This window comes from Parasteatoda tepidariorum, chromosome 7 (genome assembly GCF_043381705.1).
Source record: "Parasteatoda tepidariorum isolate YZ-2023 chromosome 7, CAS_Ptep_4.0, whole genome shotgun sequence".
Classification (NCBI taxonomy): Eukaryota; Metazoa; Arthropoda; class Arachnida; order Araneae; family Theridiidae; genus Parasteatoda; species Parasteatoda tepidariorum.
The window spans coordinates 10,743,581-10,765,428 of record NC_092210.1 but is presented as its reverse complement, the minus strand read 5'-3'; the positions used below and the strand labels follow the sequence as shown (position 1 = coordinate 10,765,428).

The window sequence follows — 21,848 nt, the reverse complement described above, 5'->3', positions numbered from 1 at the left end:
AACAGATGCGAAATAATATTAACCAAACGTATTACTTGCCATCTCTTGCCCGAAAAAACTGTTTTCTGAATATTAATTGTTTTATCCGAAACAAATTAAACATGTAATATAAAGCAAGAAACGAAAGGGAAAATGAAAGCAAACAAAGCCGAATCATGTACTAAAATAAAAAGATCTTAAAAAAATACAGTCATAATGTAAGTTTATTAATTATTTATGCCTAATGTTCGGAATAAATTTTAACTTTTGATCTAATGTTCGTATCTTCACGTTCTTGGACTGAATATTAATGATTTAAGTGGTTGAATTCCATTTTGTTAAATAATTAGAGCATACGATATTTAAGATACGAAATCAGTCCCTAAAACTTGCTAATTCTCAACTGTTTATCTTCTCTACCATAACTCCCTACGTAATTTTTAATTTCCGTGAGTTACTGTATGTAAGTCTAATTTTCAACTTTTAATGCATAAAACACAACTATTTTGCCAATAAATTAGAACATACGATTGCTTAAGCAATGAAATCAGTCACAAAAACTTGCGTTCTCTGCGAATAAATATATTTTTTTTCTCGAAAGATTCGAATATCTTACCATTAATATATAGGGAGTAGCCGCAAATTGGGAGTATGATCACATTAGTTTAGTCAGAGGAATAGTACAAAACTGAGATATTTCTATGTTAATTTTGAAATAGTCGTAAATTTTGAAAATATCGTAACTTAAAATATGATTTCCTAATAAATATTTGGTTCTTTTCTCCGATATTTTGTATTTTACAATTTAAAATTACATTCTTAAAAATGATAAAAAGTTTTGTATACTTCAAATTAAAATTTTTTTCAGATTATTGTTAAATAAAATACAAAACTAAAGTCATTAAAAAATCACTTACCTTTTCCAAACAGAGCTTTAAAACCCTCTAAATTTAAAAAAAAAGTTATTTTACAAATATTAAAAACTCCAGAAAGAAAATTGTTTTCAAGAAATTTTGTTCACTTAACTCTTATTGCTATATTTGTATATATTTTCTTCAAAATATGGCAATGTTTCAAATTTTATGGTAAAAATTTAACTGTTTAATCAATATTCTATAAAAAAACATCAATATAATTTAAATTTATGGTGTTGTAATATTTTACATCCTTATTAACAAACTAATCTAATCTGAGACTTACTGATATCAATCGCAAAATAATTAGTAAAATCATCAAATGAATACATAGTTTTTACACAAATTTATCTTAGCATTTCCTATTAGGTATGCAAATATATTTAAGCTGTATGCTCTTACGAAGAGTTTGCTTTTATTCATAGGATCAAAAACTACTTTTGAGTTGCTGAATACAAATAACTAAACATGCTGAATACAAATAACTAAAATTACGAAATTAAATAAATCACTCACCCGGGGTAAAAATTTGATCTAAATTACCTAAAAAAGACCATAAAATTAGTTAAAAATTTAACAATTAAAAGTACTTTTGAAAATTTGCATCCCAACCCAAAAAAGAAATCAAAATTTCTTTGCTTTCGACATAAAATTATGAAAGGTGGAATTAGTTAGTCAAAATTTCAACACATTCTTAATATAGCCTAATAAATCTAACCTTCAATTCTTAAAATGTGAATTGAATACATCATAATCGAAAGAATGACAAAGTTTGGACTCTTCTACGGTAATTTTGAAAATGCCACTTGTTTTAAAAGTATAGTATTCTTAAAATTTGATAGGAACTATATGTGATAGGAACTCAGGAACTATTTTACCAATTTCTCTCAAATTTTGGATTTTGCCATGTAGAATTACGTTCTTTAAATTAATGTAATTTTATTTTCTTCTTACAGTTATAAATTTTTTCGACTATTTTTAAATAAAATATAATGAATATTTACTAAAAATTTATTTTTTTATTTGGAATTATCCGTTGATAAATAAATTTCACAACTGTATACAAAGATATTTCAATTTGCTTAAAAATTTCTCGAGTTAGCAAAATACGCAAAAAGTTAAATTAACATTAAGGAGTGCAAACTTTGGACTTCCCTTCTGACAAAACTTTTGAGACTGTATTTCCCAGATTGCGGATACCCCCTATTTTTGGGGGATCAGAAGTCTGAATCCTCCTAAAGAGAAGTATGTTAATTCAGAAAAGTACTCCAGAAAAGTATATCTGATTTTATAGTTTAAAGTTTCGTCCGCACAAATTAATTAACATATTTGAAGTCACCCCGTCGAAACATATGGATTGAGTCTTAGTACGTGAAGGTCCAATCTTCAGATTAATAGTTATTCAAAGTTTAGCGCTTATTTATTTTTTTGAGCACTTGCACTGTTAGTTAAGAAGTACTTCATAGGTACATCTAAACAAAAATAATTTATACATGAATTAATAAATTAATTAGAACTTTTTAAACCACAAACCTATTTTGTTTTAAATACGGCAGCTAAGAATTTTTCGTTTTTTGATCTTGATCTTACATTACAAAATATGGTATAGTCTCAAATGTTATTGTTAGAGATTGATGGTTTTTAGTCAAAATTTATTGCATAATCACAGGTCAATGTAGGACATATAAAGCGAAATAGTATTTTCTAGTTTAGAGATAGTTGCATAAATTTAGTTTTTCGCACTGCACACTTGTAGTGTTGTCTAAAAAATCTTTCTTTTTTCCATCGAAACAGAAAAATGTTATGCAATTAATTAGAAATCTTTATACCGCAAATCTATTTTGTTAAAAATTCAGTAGCTAAGATTTTTTTTTTTTTTTGTATTTGGATTTTGATCTTATATTGCAAAGCATAGCTAGCAGTAAGTTTGTTTGCTGAAAGCTGAGGTGGAATTGGTCAGTCGAAATTTAATTAAATTAACATACCCTATGGAATCAAGTCTACAATTAAAATGCGAATTGAATACAGCGTAATCAAAAGAATGACAATTAAATGTAATTATTAAATATTTTCTAAATTTCGAAATCAATAATTTTTTACTTCATCCTTTCTCATAAAATCATGTTAAGAACTGAATTTCACTTATAATGTGCATCAACACTTGTTATTGACTCAAACGAAGAACAAAAATAAAGAAAAAAAATAGCTTTTATTTAAACATGTGAAAACTACTCACCACCACCACCACCACTAAGAAGTTCTGAAACTAAATCATAAAAAAAAATCTAATATTATAATGAAATATCAATAATAAATCAAATGTTCCTAAGCAAAATAAACATTTAATTCGTTTGCGCATGCATATTTTAACATAATTATCGCATATAGCTCGGAGATTTTATCATAAACTCTTTACGTAATCAATACAGAATAAAAATAAATTGTTAATATGTAAATACTTACATTGGCCGAAAAATTTTTGGAAATCTTCTAAAACAATAAAGAAATTAAATTAGAAAACAAATATATGGAAGAATCCCAAACTTGTTGAACTTCCTATAAATGCATATTTCAAACATCATGAAAATAAGAAATCAACAGATGCAAAATAAAATGACCAAGAGTGTTAGTTGCCATCCCTTGCCCGAAAAAGGGCTTTACTGAATATTGCCTACTTTTTTCAAGAACAAAGTAAGCAAGTAATAAAAAGCAATTCAGAAAATGTACGCTTTTTATATCTGATTTTAATAATTTAAAGCACAAGTAAGTCTGCAGACATTAATTAACATATTAGAGGTCACCCCTGAAGCCACATAAATTGAGTTTTAGTACGTGAAGGCCTAATTTTCAGATTAAAAGTTACCCAGAGTGGTGCTTTCATTTATGTATTTACTTATTTGCACTGATGCTTCTGAAAACTTCCATTGGACCATGAAAACAAAAAAAGAAAATATCGTGCATAAATAAATCAATTAATTAGAACTCTTTAAACCGCAAATCATTTTTTTTTTTAAATTCAGTAACTGAGATTTTTTGTATTGTTTTCGGATTTTGATCTTATACCGCAAACCGTGGTGTTGTTTCAAGTTCTTTTGTCAGATATTAATGGGTTTTACTCAAAATTATTTGTATAATTATCTTAAAGTCACATTTGAAAAGCAACTTAAGTCATATTTGAAACGCAGCTAACTTGACACAAAAATTATAATTCCTTCAAATATGAATAATAATAAATTAAAACTAAAGAAATTAAACATATTCTTAGTTTGGTCTTAGGACCCTTTATAGCTAATAAAGCAAGTGGACACAAAACATTATATCTACAACCTTAAAAACATAAATTATTTAAGAGTTAAATCTTTTAAATCTTCAATATAAAATTAATCATTCCTTTGAAATTCCCCAGAGATGAGAAATCAAGATATAAGATAACCACTGTCAATTATGATTTGATATTTTAAAAATAATTAATTAAAATTATAATTCATCAAAATTATTTTTAATATAATAATTTAATCATGTAAAGATAGTATTTAATATTTCATCAAAGCATATGTTTACGAAATTTAGAGTTTTTCTAAATTTAAATTGACAAGTCAGCTAGCCACCTGAAGCAGCTTGACTATATTGAATTCATAAATTAGGAATATTGAAAAATCACTTACGGTTTCCTAACAGCTTTTGAAAGCCCTCTAAATGAAAAAAAATAATTATTTTACAAATAGTTAAAATTTTTAGTGAATCATTTATTTAAAAGTTTCGTTAACAAAACTATAATTACTATCTTTTCCTATTTTTTTGTTACAAAATACGGCAAAGCTTAAAAATTTAGGGTTATTTTTTAACAGTTTAATTCCATGCGAAAAAAATTCTTTATTAAAATTTAAACCTTCTGTTTTGTAATGTTTTACATCATTCAATCGTAAAATAATTCTTAAATTCGAAAAATTAATTGTTAGTATTTACACAAATTTACATTAGCATTTTATACTAGATATGCAAATTTACCGAAGAGCCATTACATTATGACCACCCTCCATCTATAACAATAGGCTCGCCCAGGTTTTCATGGTTTATCGCCCAGGAGCAATGTTTTAAAGGGGCACATTAGGACCCGTAATCCTCATAGAACAATCCCTGACGTCTGTAAGTTACTTGAAAGCATACTACTGCAGACCAGGTTCACTTATTCAGGGCAACAGTTTTTCCTGCGGGGATGTTGTTTACCAGCAGGATAATGCACCACGTCATAAGGATCGTCATGGATTGGTTCGAGGAACATTCCAGTAACTTTCAAGTCATGTCTTGGCCCCCAAATTCACCTGACCGAAATCCAATAGAACATTTGTGGTCCTACTTGAAAAATCAAATTCATGTTGCCACGCTACCCCCTCGCAAGGTGAGGGAATTACAGGACCAGTTGATGAGCGCTTGGTACCAGATGTCTCAGACTAACTATCAGAATTAATGCCACGGTGGATGCTAGCAGTTTTGAGGGCTTGTGGTGATGGGTTCGCCGCTCATCGTAAAATCAAGATTATTTCATTTTATTATCTGTTTGTCTTTAATCAATTGTGTTTTTAATTATTTTTGAAGTGAACTGAATTAAGAGTTCTGATGTCATATTCTTAGAAACGTATAAATTCCAGAACGCACATGACAGCCTGTCCGTATTTCTCTCATCACCTGCTGTGATGGTGTTCCTTGTAATTCAAACATACTTGTACATAATGTAAATATGTTCAACAAAATATTAGTATTTAAAAGGAGCTATCTTCGCTTACTTCAGGCTTAAGGCGGTTCTACATGTTATTAGCAGGTTGGTTATAATGTAATGGCTCTCTGGTGTATATTTAAGCTTTAAGGTATTGCTAAAATTTTGCTTTTTTTTATAGTATCAGCAAGTGCGTAATCCAATCAGACTACAAATAATTTAATTTGAGAAACTAAATAAATTACTCACCTGGGGTTAAAATATCTCCTAATTGATCTGAAAACATACCATAAAATAAGTTTTAAAAAATTCATAGAAAATTCAACAATATAACATAACTTTTCAAAATTTGTTACTCTCAAAAAACTAACTGGTCAACAGGAAAACATAGTAATTTTACTTATCAAAAGCTAACGTGAAAATGGTTAGTCAAAATTTCATTAGCTTCCAAATATAGTCTACTGATTCTAGCTTACAATTACTACTACATACGGCATAATCGAAACAAAGACAATTAAATACAGTTATAAAATAACTGTACCTAAAACTCGGAATCAATAATTTTCTAAATTTACTTTCTTTTTACTTTAGCCTTCCTCATCAAACCATGTAAGGGTTTGAAATTTTTTTATAATTTTCATCAACATTTCTTATAGACTCAAAAATAGAACAAAATCTAGAAATTTTTTTTTTAAAAAGAAATAGATAAGTGAAAACTACTTACCAAGACCAAGACCACCTGTTACTGAATCAAAAAGAAATAACAATCATATAATAAAATACCATTACTAAATAAAATAATCCTAAATAAGACAAATTTGATTCAGTTATGCATGCATATTTTATCTCAAAGCTCTTGCTTCGAAAAATGAAATTTACTAATGATGCCAATGAATACTTATACTTAATCCATAGGGAAATGCAAACTAAATTTCAAATATCTAAATACTTGCATTGGCTTAATATTTGTTAAAAAAATTTTAAAACATAAAAAAAAAAACTTCATAAACAAAAATAAAGAAAAATATCCAGTTTGTTGAATATCCAAAAAATGAATTTAAAAAATTTAATAAAATGTTTAATTCATTTTCCTCAATTCATATAAGACAATTAGAAAAGTAATTCATTTCAAACGTCATGAAATAAGGAAACAACAGACACGAAATAAAATGACCAAAAGTGTTAGTTGCCATCCCTTGCATTAAAAAGGTTTTTCCTTAATATTACCTACTTTTTTCCCGAACAAAATAAACATGTAATATAAAGCAAGAGACAAAAGTGAAGATAAAAGTACACAAAACCGAATGTTGCACTAAAATATAAAGATTCTTAAAAACTTATAGTCATAATGAAACTTTATTAATTCTCAACCATAATTCATACGCAACTGTATTTTTTATTTTCAGTTAGTTATTGTTTGTAAGTTTAATTTTCTACTTTTAATGCCTAAAACTAAAGTTGACGGGATAAAGTGTATGTACTCATACAGTGTGCAATAAAATGGAATACCCTGAATAACTTTCCATCTATTTTCAAATCTTCACTTTCTCGGAATAGATATTGTTGGTTCAAGTGCTGGAATTCTGTTTTGCTTATTAAATAAAACATGTCATACTTTAAGCAACGAAATAAGTTACAAAACTTACTTCCTCTAAATAAACGTACCTTGTTTTTCGACTGAACTGATGCGGATATCTCACCCTCAAAAAGTAGGGGGTAGCCGAAAATTGGGAAATGTAGCTGCTATAGTTTGGTCAGAAGAATGTTGCAAAGGTTGGACACTGGTACTTAAATTTTGAAACTATCGTTAGTTTGGAAAATATCGTATTCTTAATGTTTGATTTCACAGGAACTGTATGGCTGGTTTCTCACAAATTGTTTATTTTGCCATTTAAAATTACATTCTTTAAAGTGATGCAAAAATTTGTGCATCTCATAATTAGATAATTTTTCGACTACTGTAAAATAAAATAATAAAATATAATAAATCTGCAATAAAAGCTATTTTTTCAAAGAAAATATCTTTAAATGAAGGTATTTTACAATTCTGAACAAATATATTTTAGGCTGCTTAAAAAATTTTCGAGATAACGAAATACGGAAAAAGTAAAATTTACATTTAGAAGCAATTTTAGGAGAAAACAATTGGGACCATATTTCTCAGTATGGCTATCCCCTACTTTTGGGGGATCAGAAATCGGATTCCGCCTGAAATATGGTATGATAATATGAAAATGTATGCTTTTTATATCTGATTTTTATAGTTAAAAGTAAGGTCTGTACAAATTAATTAACACATTTAAGGTCCCCCTCAAACCATATACATGGAGTCATAGAACGTAAAGGTCCTATTTTCAGATTAAAAGTTATCGAGATGGGTGCGTTTATTTATTTGTTTGCGCTGATGTCTAAGAAATCTTTCATTAAACCCTCTAAACAAAGAACTATTTTGCATGAATTAATCAATTAAATAGAACTTTTTATACCGCAAATCAATTTTGTTCAAAATTCAGTAGCTAAGATTTTTGTTTGCTTTTGGACTTTGATCTCATATTGCAAAATGTGGTGCTGTTTCAAATACTTTTTTATAAATATTTATGGTTTTTAATCAAAATTAATTATATAATTATACGTCAGTATTTCATTTGACGCAGAAAAATTGTTTGAAATTTAGACATCATAGTCCTTAAAGTCATATTTGAAAACAACTAACTTGAAACAAAAATTATTATTTCTTCAAATATGGATATAAAAAAAATCCATTATAGAAATTAAGCATACACTTAGTTTGGTCTTAGTACCCTTCAAACTAATAAAACATGTGGACACAAAATATTTCAAATAACTACAACTTTAAAAACTTAAATTATTTAAGAGTTAAATCTTTCAAATCTTCAATATAAAATTAATCATTTTCTTAAAGGTTTCCAGAAATGAGAAATCAAGATATAGGATAACAACTATCACTTATGATTTGATATTTTGAAAATAATTTGTTAAAATTATTATTCATCCAAATTACATATAATATAATAAATAAATAATGTAAAGATAATATTTAACATTTCCTCAAAACATTTTTTTTCTAAATTTAGAATTTTCCTAATTTTAAATTGACAAATCAGCTAGCCACCTGAAGCAGCTTGAATATATTAAATTCATAAATTATGAATATTGAAAAATTACTTACGCTGTTCTAGCAATGCCTTAAAGCCGTCTAAATAAAAAAATAATTATTTTACAAATGGTTAAAATTTTTAATAAATCCTTTATTAAAAAAGTATCGCTAACAAAACTATAATTAAAATCTTTCCATATTTTTCTGTTACGTTAGACCGCAAAGTTTCAATATTTATGGTTATTCTGTAACAGTTTAATTCCATGTGGAAAAAAACTTTATTATAATTTAAAATTTCTGTTTTGTAATGTCCTACATCATTCTGTCATAAAATAATTAATGTAATTGAAAAATAAACTATTAGTATTCACACTAATATACATTAGCATTCTATAATAGGTATGCAAATATATTTAAGCTTTTAATAAAATTTTGATTTTATTTATAGTATCAGCAAGTGCGTAATCCATTCGGAATACAAATATTTTAAATTACGAACTAAATAAATTACTCACCTGGGGTTAAAATATCTCCTAATTGATCTGAAACGAGACCATAAAATAAGTTTTAAAAAATTCATAGAAAATTCAACAATATAGCATAACTTTTCAAAATTTGCTAGTCTCAAAAAACTAACTGGTCAACAAGAAAATATAGTAATTTTATTTATCAAAAGCCATACGGCATAATCGAAACAAAGACAATTAAATACAGTTATAAAATAACTGTACCTAAAACTCGGAATCAATAATTTTCTTAATTTACTTTCTTTTTACTTTAGCCTTCCTCATCAAACCATGTTAAGGTTTGAAATTTTTTGATAATTTTCATCAACATTTCTTATAGACAAAAAATAGAACAAAATCTACAAAAAATTTTTTTAAAAAGAAATAGATAAGTGAAAACTACTTACCAAGACCAAGACCACCTGTTACTAAATCAAAAAGAAATAACAATCATATAATAAAATACCATTACTAAATAAAATGTTCCTAAATAAGACATATTTGATTCAGTTATGCATGCATATTTTACCTCAAAGCTTTTGCTTTGAAAAATGAAATTTACTGATGTTGCCAATGAATACTTATACTTAATCCATAGGGAAATACAAACTAAATTTTAAATATCTAAGTACTTGCATTGGCTTAATATTTGTTAAAAAAGTTTTAAAACATGAAAAAAAAACTTCATAAACAAAAATAAAGAAAAATATCCAGTTTGTTGAACATCTTAAAACTGCATTTTAAAAGTTTATTAAAATGTTTAATTCATTTTCCTCAATTCATATAAGACAATTAGAAAAGTAATTCATTTCAAACGTCATGAAAATAAGGAAACAACAGACACGAAATAAAATGACCAAAAGTGTTAGTTGCCATCCCTTGCATTAAAAAGGTTTTTTCCTGAATATTACCTACTTTTTTCCCGAACAAAATAAACATGTAACATAAAGCAAGAGACAAAAGTGAAGATAAAAGTACACAAAACCGAATGTTGCACTAAAATATAAAGATTCTTAAAAACTTACAGTCATAATGAAACTTTATTAATTCTCAACCATAATTCATGCGCAACTGTATTTTTCATTTTCAGTTAGTTATTGTTTGTAAGTTTAATTTTCTACTTTTAATGCCTAAAACTAAAGTTGACGGATAAAGTGTATGTACTCATACAGTGTGCAATAAATTGGAATACCCTGAATAACTTTCCATCTATTTTCAAATCTTCACTTTCTCGGAATAGATATTCTTGGTTCAAGAGCTGGAATTCTGTTTTGCTTATTAAATAAAGCATGAGATACTTTAAGCAACCAAATAAGTTACAAAAACTTACTTCCTCTGAATAAACGTACCTTGTTTTTCGACTGAACTGATGCGGATATCTCACCCTCAAAACGTAGGAGGTAGCCGAAAAATGGGAAATGTAATTGATATAGTTTAGAAAGAAGAATTTTACGAAGGTTGGACTTTGGTACATAAATTTTGAAACTATCGTTAGTTTGGAAAATACTGTATTCTTAATGTTTGATTTCTCAGGAACTGTTTGTCTGATTTCTCACAAATTTTTAATTTTGCCATTTAAAATTACATTCTTTAAAGTGTCGTAAAAATCTTTGCATCTTGCAATTAGATATTTTTTTGACTATTGTAAAATAAAATAATAAAATATAATAAATATACAATAAATGTTATTTTCTCGATAAAATATCGTTAAATTAAGGTATTTTACAATTCTGAACGAAGATATTTTAAGCTGCTTAAAAAAATTTCGACATAACGAAATACGGAAAAAGTAAAATTTACATTAAGAAGCAATTTTAGGAGAAAACAATTGGGATATACATATTTCTCAGTATGGCTATCCCCTATTTTTTGGGGGGTCAGAAATCGGAATCAGCCTGAAATATGGAATGTTAAATCGATAATGTACGCTTTTTATATCTGATTTTTATAGTCTAAAGTACGGTCTGCGCAACTTAATTAACATATTTGAGGTCACCCCCTCAAACCGTATATATGGAGTCATAGTACGTGGAGGTCCAATTTTCAGATTAAAAGTAATCGAGATAGATGCGTTTATTTATTTATTTGCACTGATGTCTAAGAAATCTTTCATTGAACCATCTAAACAAAGAAATATTATGCATGAATTAATAAATTAATTAGATCTTCTTATACCACAAATCAATTTTGTTCAAAATTCAGTAGCTAAGAATTTTGCTTTTTTTTTGGACTTTGATCTCATATTGCAAAACGTGGTGCTGTTTCAATCTAAAATCTGCTTCAATCTAAAATTAATAATTCCCTTAAAAGTTCCCAGAAATTGGAAATCAAGATATAGGATAACCACTGTCACTTACGATTTGATAATTTAAAAATAATTTATTAAAATTGTAATTCATCTAAATAATATTTAATAAAATAAATAAATAATGTAAAGATAATATTTAATATTTCATCAAAACATATCTTTTCGAAATTTAGAGTTTTCCTAAATTTAAATTGACAATTCAGCTAGCCACCTGAAGCAGCTTGAATATATTAAATTCATAAATTATGAATATTGAAAAATTACTTACGCTGTTCTAGCAATGCCTTAAAGCCGTCTAAATAAAAAAATAATTATTTTACAAATGGTTAAAATTTTTAATAAATCCTTTATTTAAAAAGTATCGCTAACAAAACTATAATTAAACTCTTTCCATATTTTTCTGTTACGTTAGACCGCAAAGTTTCAATATTTATGGTTAGTCTGTAACAGTTTAATTCCATGTGAAAAAAAACTTTATTATAATTTAAAATTTCTGTTTTGTAATGTTTTGCATCATTCTGTCATAAAATAATTAATAAAATCGAAAAATAAACTATTAGGATTCACACAAATATGCATTAGCATTTTATAATGGGTATGCAAATATATTTAAGCTTTTGCTAAAATTTTCCTTTTATTTATAGTATCAGCAAGTACGTAATCCATTCAGAATACAAGTAATTTAAATTATGAAACTAAATAGATTACTCACCTGGGGTTAAAATATCTCCTAATTGATCTGAAGAGATACCATAAAATTTGTTTTAAAAAATTCATAGAAAATTCAACAATATAACATAATTTTTCAAAATTTGCTTCTCTCAAAAAACTATCTTGTCAACATTAAAATATAGTAATTTTATTTATTAAAAGCTAACGTGAAAATGGTTAGTCAAAATTTCATTAGCTTCCAAATATAGTCTATTGAATCTAGCTTACAATTACTACTACATACGGCATAATCGAAACAAAAACAATTAAATACAGTTATAAAATAACTGTACCCTAAAACTCGGAATCAATAATTTTCTTAATTTACTTTCTTTCTACTTTAGCCTTTCTCATCAAACCATATTAAGGTTTGAAATTTTTTGATAATTTTCATCAACATTTCTTATAGACTCAAAAATAAAACAAAAACTACAAAAATAATTTTAAAAAAAAAATTTGATAAGTCAAAACTACTTACCAAGACCAAGACCACCTGTTACTGTATCAAAAAGAAATAACAATCATATAATAAAATACCATTTCTAAATAAAATGTTCCTAGATAAAATGTTCCTAAATATGATATATTTGATTCAGTTATGCATGCATATTTCATCTCAAAGCTCTAGCTTCGAAAAATGAAATTTTCTGATGTTGCCAATGGACTTATACGTCATCCATATGGAATACTAAATAAGTTTTTAATATGAAAATACTTACATTGGCTTAATATTTGTTGACACGTTTTTGAAACATAAAAAAAAACTTAACAAACAAATATAAAGAAAAATATCCATTTTTTTGAACATCCAAAAAATGCATTTAAAAAAGGGATTAACATGTTTAATTTATTTACTATAAGACAATTTAAAAAAAAATTAAAAATTTCATATAAGACAATTTAAAAAGAAATTCATTTCAAACGTCATGAAAATAAGAAATCAACAAACACGAAATAAAATGATCAAGAGTGTTAGTTGCCATCTGTTGCCTAAAAATGGTTTTTCCTGAATATTACCTACTTTTTTCCCGATTAAAATAAACATGTAATATAAAGCAAGAGACAAAAGTGAAGAAAAAAGTACACAAAACCGAATGTTGCACTAAAATATAAAGATCCTTAAAAACTTACAGACATAATGTAACTTTAGTAATTCTCAACCATAATTCATTTACAACTGTATTTTTCTTTTTCTCTTAGTTATTGTATGCAAGTTTAATTTTCTACTTTTATTGCTTAAAACTAAAGTTGACGAATAAAATATATGTACTCATACAGTGTGCAATAAGATAAATGGAATACCCTGAATAACTTTTCATCTATTATTCAAATCTTCTCTTTCTCGGAATAGATATTGTTGATTCAAGAGCTTGAATTCTATTTTGCTTATTAATTAGAACATGAGATACTTTAAGCAACGAAATAAGTTACAAAAACTTACTTTCTCGGAAGAAAGCGTACCTTGTTTTTCGACTGATCTGGTGCGGATATCTCACCCTCAAAACGTAGGGGGTAGCCGAAAAATGGGAAATGTTGTTGATATAGTTTAGACAGAAGAATTTTACGAAGGTTGGACTTTGGTACATAAATTTTGAAACTATCGTTAGCTTTGAAAATATCGTATTCTTAATGTTTGATTTCACAGGAACTGTTTGACTGGTTTCTCACAAATGGTTAATTCTGCCATTTAAAATTACATTGTTTAAAGTGATGTAAAAATTTGTGCATCTTACAATTAGATATTTTTTCGACTACTGTAAAATAAAATAATGAAATATAATGAATATGCAATAAAAGTTTTTTTCGCAATAAAATATCTTTAAATGAAGGTATTTTACAATTCTGAACAAAGATATTTTAAGCTGCTTAAAAAATTTTCGAGATAATGAAATACGGAAAAAGTAAAATTTACATTTAGAAGCAATTTTAGGAGAAAGCAAATGGGATATACATATTTCTCAGTATGGCTATCCCCTATTTTTGGGGGGTCAGAAATCGGAATTAGCCCGAAATATGGTATATTAATTCGAAAATGTACGCTTTTTATGTCTGATTTTTATAGTTTAAAGTACGGTCTGCGCAAATTAATTAACATATTTGAGGTCACCCCCTCAAACCGTATATATGGAGTAATAGCACGTGAAGGTCCAAATTTCAGATTCGAAGTTATCGAGATAGGTGCGTTTATTTATTTATTTGCACTGATATCTAAGAAATCTTTCATTGAATCATCTAAACAAAGAAATATTATGCATGAATTAATCAATTAGTTAGAACTCTTTAAACCGCAAATCAATTTTGTTTCAAATTCAGTAGTTAAGATTTTTGTTTATTTTTGAACATTGATCTCATATTGCAAATTCTGGTGTTGTTTCAAATACTTTTTTATAAATATTTATGGTTTTTAATCAAAATTAATTATATAATTATACGTCAGTATTTCATTTGACGCAGAAAAATTGTTTGAAATTTAGACATCATAGTCCTTAAAGTCATATTTGAAAACAACTAACTTGAAACAAAAATTATAATTTCTTCAAATATGGATATAAAAAAAATCCATTATAGAAATTAAGCATACACTTAGTTTGGTCTTAGTACCCTTCAAACTAATAAAACATGTGGACACAAAATATTTCAAATAACTACAACTTTAAAAACTTAAATTATTTAAGAGTTAAATCTTTCAAATCTTCAATATAAAATTAATCATTTTCTTAAAGGTTTCCAGAAATGAGAAATCAAGATATAGGATAACAACTATCACTTATGATTTGATATTTTGAAAATAATTTGTTAAAATTATTATTCATCCAAATTACATTTAATATAATAAATAAATAATGTAAAGATAATATTTAACATTTCCTCAAAACATTTTTTTTCTAAATTTAGAATTTTCCTAATTTTAAATTGACAAATCAGCTAGCCACCTGAAGCAGCTTGAATATATTAAATTCATAAATTATGAATATTGAAAAATTACTTACGCTGTTCTAGCAATGCCTTAAAGCCGTCTAAATAAAAAAATAATTATTTTACAAATGGTTAAAATTTTTAATAAATCCTTTATTAAAAAAGTATCGCTAACAAAACTATAATTAAAATCTTTCCATATTTTTCTGTTACGTTAGACCGCAAAGTTTCAATATTTATGGTTATTCTGTAACAGTTTAATTCCATGTGGAAAAAAACTTTATTATAATTTAAAATTTCTGTTTTGTAATGTCCTACATCATTCTGTCATAAAATAATTAATGTAATTGAAAAATAAACTATTAGTATTCACACTAATATACATTAGCATTCTATAATAGGTATGCAAATATATTTAAGCTTTTAATAAAATTTTGATTTTATTTATAGTATCAGCAAGTGCGTAATCCATTCGGAATACAAATATTTTAAATTACGAACTAAATAAATTACTCACCTGGGGTTAAAATATCTCCTAATTGATCTGAAACGAGACCATAAAATAAGTTTTAAAAAATTCATAGAAAATTCAACAATATAGCATAACTTTTCAAAATTTGCTAGTCTCAAAAAACTAACTGGTCAACAAGAAAATATAGTAATTTTATTTATCAAAAGCCATACGGCATAATCGAAACAAAGACAATTAAATACAGTTATAAAATAACTGTACCTAAAACTCGGAATCAATAATTTTCTTAATTTACTTTCTTTTTACTTTAGCCTTCCTCATCAAACCATGTTAAGGTTTGAAATTTTTTGATAATTTTCATCAACATTTCTTATAGACAAAAAATAGAACAAAATCTACAAAAAATTTTTTTAAAAAGAAATAGATAAGTGAAAACTACTTACCAAGACCAAGACCACCTGTTACTAAATCAAAAAGAAATAACAATCNTAGTTATCGATCGAACTAATCATAATGGTATTATCGATATCAACTGCAATATCGGCAGTATGTCGGTATTGCAGATAAAGTTCGATAAACAAATTTGTAAATTAAAATCCATATTAATAAAAATGTAAAAAAAAATATGCAAGAAAATTTTAGCATATATTTTGAAAAGAGGGGAGGAGTGGGGGAAGGAGGGGAGGGGCCACGAAAGGTATAATCCAGCTCTGTGCCTAGGGCCTACGAAAGTTATAATCCGGCTCTGTATATAGACTCTTCTTACGAATATATATCTGCCAACTTTTAATCCTTTCCAGCAGGATTCCCAATTCATCCTCAGTAAACTAAATAGCTTATCGATACAGGTTTTCATATTTTGTTATGATCAAAAAATTTGTATTTCTTTAATGATTTCCTGTACCGCCAGTTGCAGCCGCCAGTTTTATCAGTTGTAGTTAACTCCCCTCTTCTCGAAGAAATTGGGAGATGGTCCACAAGTTTAATGTTTTCTATTCTGAGTGTAAAAAAACGAAAGATTGGCATTCGTGGCAATAAGGGAAGCTAGGATAAAAAAAATAATAAAAATAAAAAAAATAAACAAACGCTATCGAAATCCAAGGAATCACTACCATGGAATGTCGGACGGAAAAATCACGAACTTGCTTGAAAACTTAAAAATAAGAGAGAAAAATTAAAAAGAAGAGTATCAGAAACAACTTTAATGTTCTCATCAGGTAATCAAACTGGTTTTGAGGATTTTAGCAGTCATTCCTATTTAAATTATGGCTAATCTTAAATTATTTAGAAATTAACTATAAGGAAGGACAAAAAAAAAATTCTATTCCATTATTTGCTAGTAACATATTCCTGCTCGTCGTTTTATAAGTTTTATATTTATTGCCTGAATTATTTTAGAATATATTTTAGAATATATTAAATTTAGATCTGATTATGGAAAGTGTTCATTTTTTATGTCGGTAACATTTAAATCTTCAGTTTTGGCACTATTTAGTTTACCTAATACCATACAGTCCTTAGCCAAATTATTCGACGCACTAAAATATTTTATGCAAAATCTTAATTATAAGGTGATACTATACAGTTTTATTGCTTTTACGCGACTGAAACCGGTTTGCACTTGTTTACGTTCGTATATCAATTGGTAAAATTGGACGACATATCATATAAATTCGACGATTGGATGAATTAGACTGCATATTATTTAAACATAGAGTAATTATTATATCAGGTATTATGTTAGTATATTATAATAATTAGACCAAACTATTAGACGAACTGCAGTGTTTTAATAATTGCATGTTTTGCGCGAGTTTATGTGCAATACTTTTATAGCTAAGCATAAACGCAAAGGGTTTTTATTTAGGAGATTTTTTATATACTTTTCATTAGTATTTATTTTTAAAGTATTGCATTATAAGGTTAGCCAACTGATACACAAACATTAACAAATATAAACCGGTTTCAGACGCGCGTAAGAACAATAATGCTATATAGTATTACCTGATAATTAAGATTTTGCGTTTAATCTGATTGTGCGTCTAGTAATTTGTCTAGGGACTGTAGTCCAGAAATTTCTTAGAAATGATTTCTGGATGAATAGAAAATCCCAGAATATCTTTGAAAAATCATTAGTAAAAATTTTGGTTTTTTTGGTGAACAAGTGATTTGAGCATTCTGTCCAGCAACTCCATGAACAGTATTATTGCCATGTGATGTTGCAAAGAAATGCCATTTCATTCAATTCTATTTCCAACCTTCTGTACCTATCTAACATTCTATCTGTTCAAAAAAAAATTTATTTATCAAATGTTCTCAAACATTTATATTTAAAAAGTATTATCCTACCATTTAATTTTATAAATTAGATCATAAAAATCATTTGAAAAATTTGGAATATATTTCTGAGTACTAGAAATACTCTATCACTTCCTAGCAGCAAAATTACTTGGAATCTCATTGGACCAATATTGGTGAATCTTGTCTCAATAAAGGTTCAAAGTGCTGATATTTTTCTGATATGGGTCCTATATTAAAATCACCAATTCATTCTGTATTTTACTGTCACTTTACAACCAATATCTACCCTATATAGAATTGTCAGATTCACCAGATATTTTATAATCATTATTCAGCCAATATAAGCCCTATATAGGCCAATATAGACATTGCATAGGACCAATATGAAAGATTCCAGACATCCCAATATTGGTCCAGCGGAGCATGTTCATATAGGACCCATATTGAGCCAATTTCCAGCACAACAGGGGGAAAGATATAATTGTTGCTAGGGTTCGTTCATCACATAGTTTAAAAAATTTAAAATTTGCTCACCACTCGCTAATAGGTCTCCTAAACCACCTAAAAATGAAATATTTAAGCATAAATAAAATTAAAATAGTGACAGTAATTTATGTAAATCAGTGATACAATAAAATTGCATACGTAATTTTAAATATAGATTTTTATGTACCGCAAATTGGGGTTAGTTTGGGGTACTTTTTAAATTTTTTCCCCTCTTGATATTCAGTTTAAATTACGAAGTCGAGCTTTGAATATTTGACAATTTTTGTTTGCAAAACATTTTTTAATGTTGTAAGAGAAACGCTGCTCTAATTGGCATGAAAAATTTTAAGAAATTTGTTTCTTGTCACTACGTCTTCCTAATTTATCGTCTTCAAATCGACTAAAATATTATTCTAGACAATAGTAAACAATGACATTGAATATAGAAGCAAAAGTTTGAGGATACATATAATTTATCTTATATATATATTATTTAATTTTCTGATGGAGAAAATCTAATTAAAAGTTTTTAATTCCTTTATTGTTATGAATAATTCCATAATTTTTATAATTTCCATAGAATTATTAATTTTATTGTAATTAATAATTTGGATAATATTATGATTTAGATTAGTATTAATTACGCTATTATAAACTACACTTCCAAGTCAGCAATAAACAAGATATGATAAACTTCGTTTGGATGTGGGATCTTTTTTTTTCCATTTTGTACTTTTTTTTCCATTGCACTAGAACGCATAAAACACAAGTTTTTGGCATATACAACTTCTAATACAAGTCTCCTTTAGTGGTAAATTTTTCTGAAACACTGAACAATAACATAGTAAAACATTAGGTGCATTTTTTGTTGGTGTATCAAAATTTGCGCAGTGTACTTCGTTTATCTGTACCATTTCCTCTTGTATTGTGAAGTCAGACAAAGTATTTTCTTTTATAGTCGTCGTTGAACAGACGACCCATTTTTGAGGGTTTACGACAACTAATGTTCAAATCCGTAGCTTTGAAAATTTGAACCCAATCCCGAAGACAAGGTAACTACTGGATCAAGTATTGGGAATCTTAGTTCAAAATCGAACTATTATTCAAAATCGGAGGTTTGATAGAAGTTCAACTCTTTCCTGATTGCTTTGAACGTCTATCAAACGTGAGAGTTTGAGATTCAGCATTCTGTCAGTATTTCCCTCGATTCTTATAGATAAAGGTCTTTCTCAGTTTGATTCATCTTCCATGGACTTTCTTCCTGCTAAAGCTATGATTAAAAATGCCTTAATATACGAAAAAACCTGCGCTATTGAGAAAACAAATGTTTTCGTAGGTTTTCAGGAATTTTGAAAAGTTGTAATTGGCCAGATCTAAGTCAAAATCTGACAGAAGGCCAATGCTCTATGTTAGTGTCAGTAATTTTTAAAATACGCAAAAAATTGATTTCGTCAGAAAAAGAACTTCATGCTCTCACATACATCTACCGAGTTCAACTTGTACTGAACATGTACAAGAAGTTCATCTTCTACCTCTCCGAGATTGATTGGCCCATGGGTTGTCATGTCAAATATTACGTCATGTGTCCCTAATTTCGCTAATTGCAATTAAAATTAACTCACCAAAATAGATTTGTCAAAACGAAAGAACAGCGCTGATTTAGGTATCTGATTAAAAAATCAAAGTGAAGTGATAATTCATTGCTGGAAAAAATTTAATTGAATTGAGATTTTAGTTCCCTCTTGGGCCACCTCAAGCTCGAATGCAAGATGCGAAGCTGTTGAACTCTGAGGCATACAATTCCCTTTTGATGTGCTGCTGTCTGTAATTCCACAGTTGCTGTTAAAACACAGATCGGATGCAGTTCAACTTGCTTTGTAATGTGATCCCAGATATTCTGGGGATAGAGCAAAGCAGGGAAATGCGTTAATGTGGAGGTGGCATTCTTGTGACATCCTTTTTCTGCGCGTGGCTGAGCATTGCCTTGTTAAAGAATTGCTACTGAGATCCCTGGATCAGCACATGCAGCACAAGTTTATCACGAACGTAACGCAGTACTTTCACGGCGTCATGGATATATATTAAGGCTGAGCGTGAGTCGTTTACAATGGCACCTAATACCATCAAACCAGGCGTAGAAACGGTATGCTTTTATACAGCATAGACAAGATTGAAATGTGCAACAAGGAGCCTCCCCAATCGTTTTCGATTGTGAACACTGTCCAATTTAAATCTGGTTTCTTGAGGGGAAATGCCTTGCAGAGCATGTGAAGATGTCGCTTTGTTAAATGTATGCAGCAAAAATTTCGCTGGAGTAGTATTGGAAAGAATGAAAAAGATGCAAATGACAAAAGTCTGCGATCAAAGCAAGCAAGTATATTAGATCATGCGTCAACCACATTGCGTCACTAAGGATAATAGTCGAATTAGCAATTGACAGGTAATCAGCAATTCATTTAAATTTCATAGATTTTGGAAAGGTTTTCTTCAGTTTGCACAGAGAAGCACTCTGGAAGCTATAGAAGTACTATGGAATTCCCAAATGTTTTGTAAGCATTATCAGAAATAAATATAAAAATTATAATATACTAGTTATCTATGCCAGCTGACAATCAGAATTTTTCAAAGTTGATTTCGGAGTTAGACAGGGTTGTATACTTTCTCCAACAATCTTTTTTATTTCTATTGACCGGATTAAATAAAAACAACATTAAAAAACTTCAAGTATTCATTAACAACTGTCTAAGAAGAATCTTATGTATCAAGTTGTTTCATAGAATTTGTAATGCAGGAATCCTTAGAAAAGAAAAACATAAACGTAAGGGAAAATGGATTGGTCATGTTGTGCGCTAGCCTGAAAAATTCAAAGTAGCAAGTCCCTGATTGGAACCCTCAGGGCAATGGAAGAAGAGGAAGATTTAAAAATGCTTGTTGCTGGACGATTGTAAGCAAATTAAAATTAATAGGAAAGATATGGAGAGAGGCGAAATATCTGATATCTGGCTGCAAATAGAGTGAGATGAAAAGCTATGATGGAAGTCCTATGCTCCAATTCGGAGAAAAAAGGAGGTACGTACGTATTAAAAAGTTTGGAATAAATAAATTATTTTTATTCGTAAACTTTAACTTCCTTTTTGTTACGGACGTACCAAAAAATTTGTATTTTGAAATTCTACAAATGCAGAAACTTTCGTTTTTGTATTTGTACTTGCAAAACTTTCGAAAAAATAGTTTTTCAAAACAAAACTGTAGTATTATGTGGTGAAAAATATGTAAATTATAATAATTGCACAAAATATTTTTTTAAATATTAAAATAGTGTTTATTTAATTCCTCAATGTCACATGTTTCACGGAAAAAAATTTTTAACTAAAGTTTTCAGTTTAAAATGAAATGGTAATTATGAATATTTGTAAAAACCAA

At 27.8% G+C, this 21,848-nt stretch overlaps 1 protein-coding gene across 23 annotated transcripts in view; it reads right to left on the bottom strand.

Annotated features, from left to right (window-relative positions):
• Positions 1–21,848, bottom strand: part of LOC107453710 (uncharacterized) — a 57,268-nt gene that overhangs the window by 10,659 nt on the left and 24,761 nt on the right. For 4 of the 23 annotated variants that reach the window (XM_071183041.1, XM_071183043.1, XM_071183042.1 and 1 more), the window contains 16 exons: positions 16,082–16,102; positions 15,684–15,710; positions 15,241–15,267; positions 12,729–12,749; positions 12,252–12,278; positions 11,808–11,834; positions 9,639–9,659; positions 9,241–9,267; positions 8,798–8,824; positions 6,332–6,352; positions 5,857–5,883; positions 4,559–4,585; positions 3,357–3,383; positions 3,130–3,159; positions 1,410–1,436; positions 897–923 (listed from right to left, as the gene is read on the bottom strand). In XM_071183041.1, the coding sequence (XP_071039142.1) occupies positions 897–923; positions 1,410–1,436; positions 3,130–3,159; positions 3,357–3,383; positions 4,559–4,585; positions 5,857–5,883; positions 6,332–6,352; positions 8,798–8,824; positions 9,241–9,267; positions 9,639–9,659; positions 11,808–11,834; positions 12,252–12,278; positions 12,729–12,749; positions 15,241–15,267; positions 15,684–15,710; positions 16,082–16,102 (411 nt within the window). The remainder of the gene's footprint in view (positions 1–896; positions 924–1,409; positions 1,437–3,129; positions 3,160–3,356; positions 3,384–4,558; positions 4,586–5,856; positions 5,884–6,331; positions 6,353–8,797; positions 8,825–9,240; positions 9,268–9,638; positions 9,660–11,807; positions 11,835–12,251; positions 12,279–12,728; positions 12,750–15,240; positions 15,268–15,683; positions 15,711–16,081; positions 16,103–21,848) is intronic. The other 19 variants (XM_071183052.1, XM_071183051.1, XM_071183050.1 and 16 more) reach the window with 19 other exon arrangements.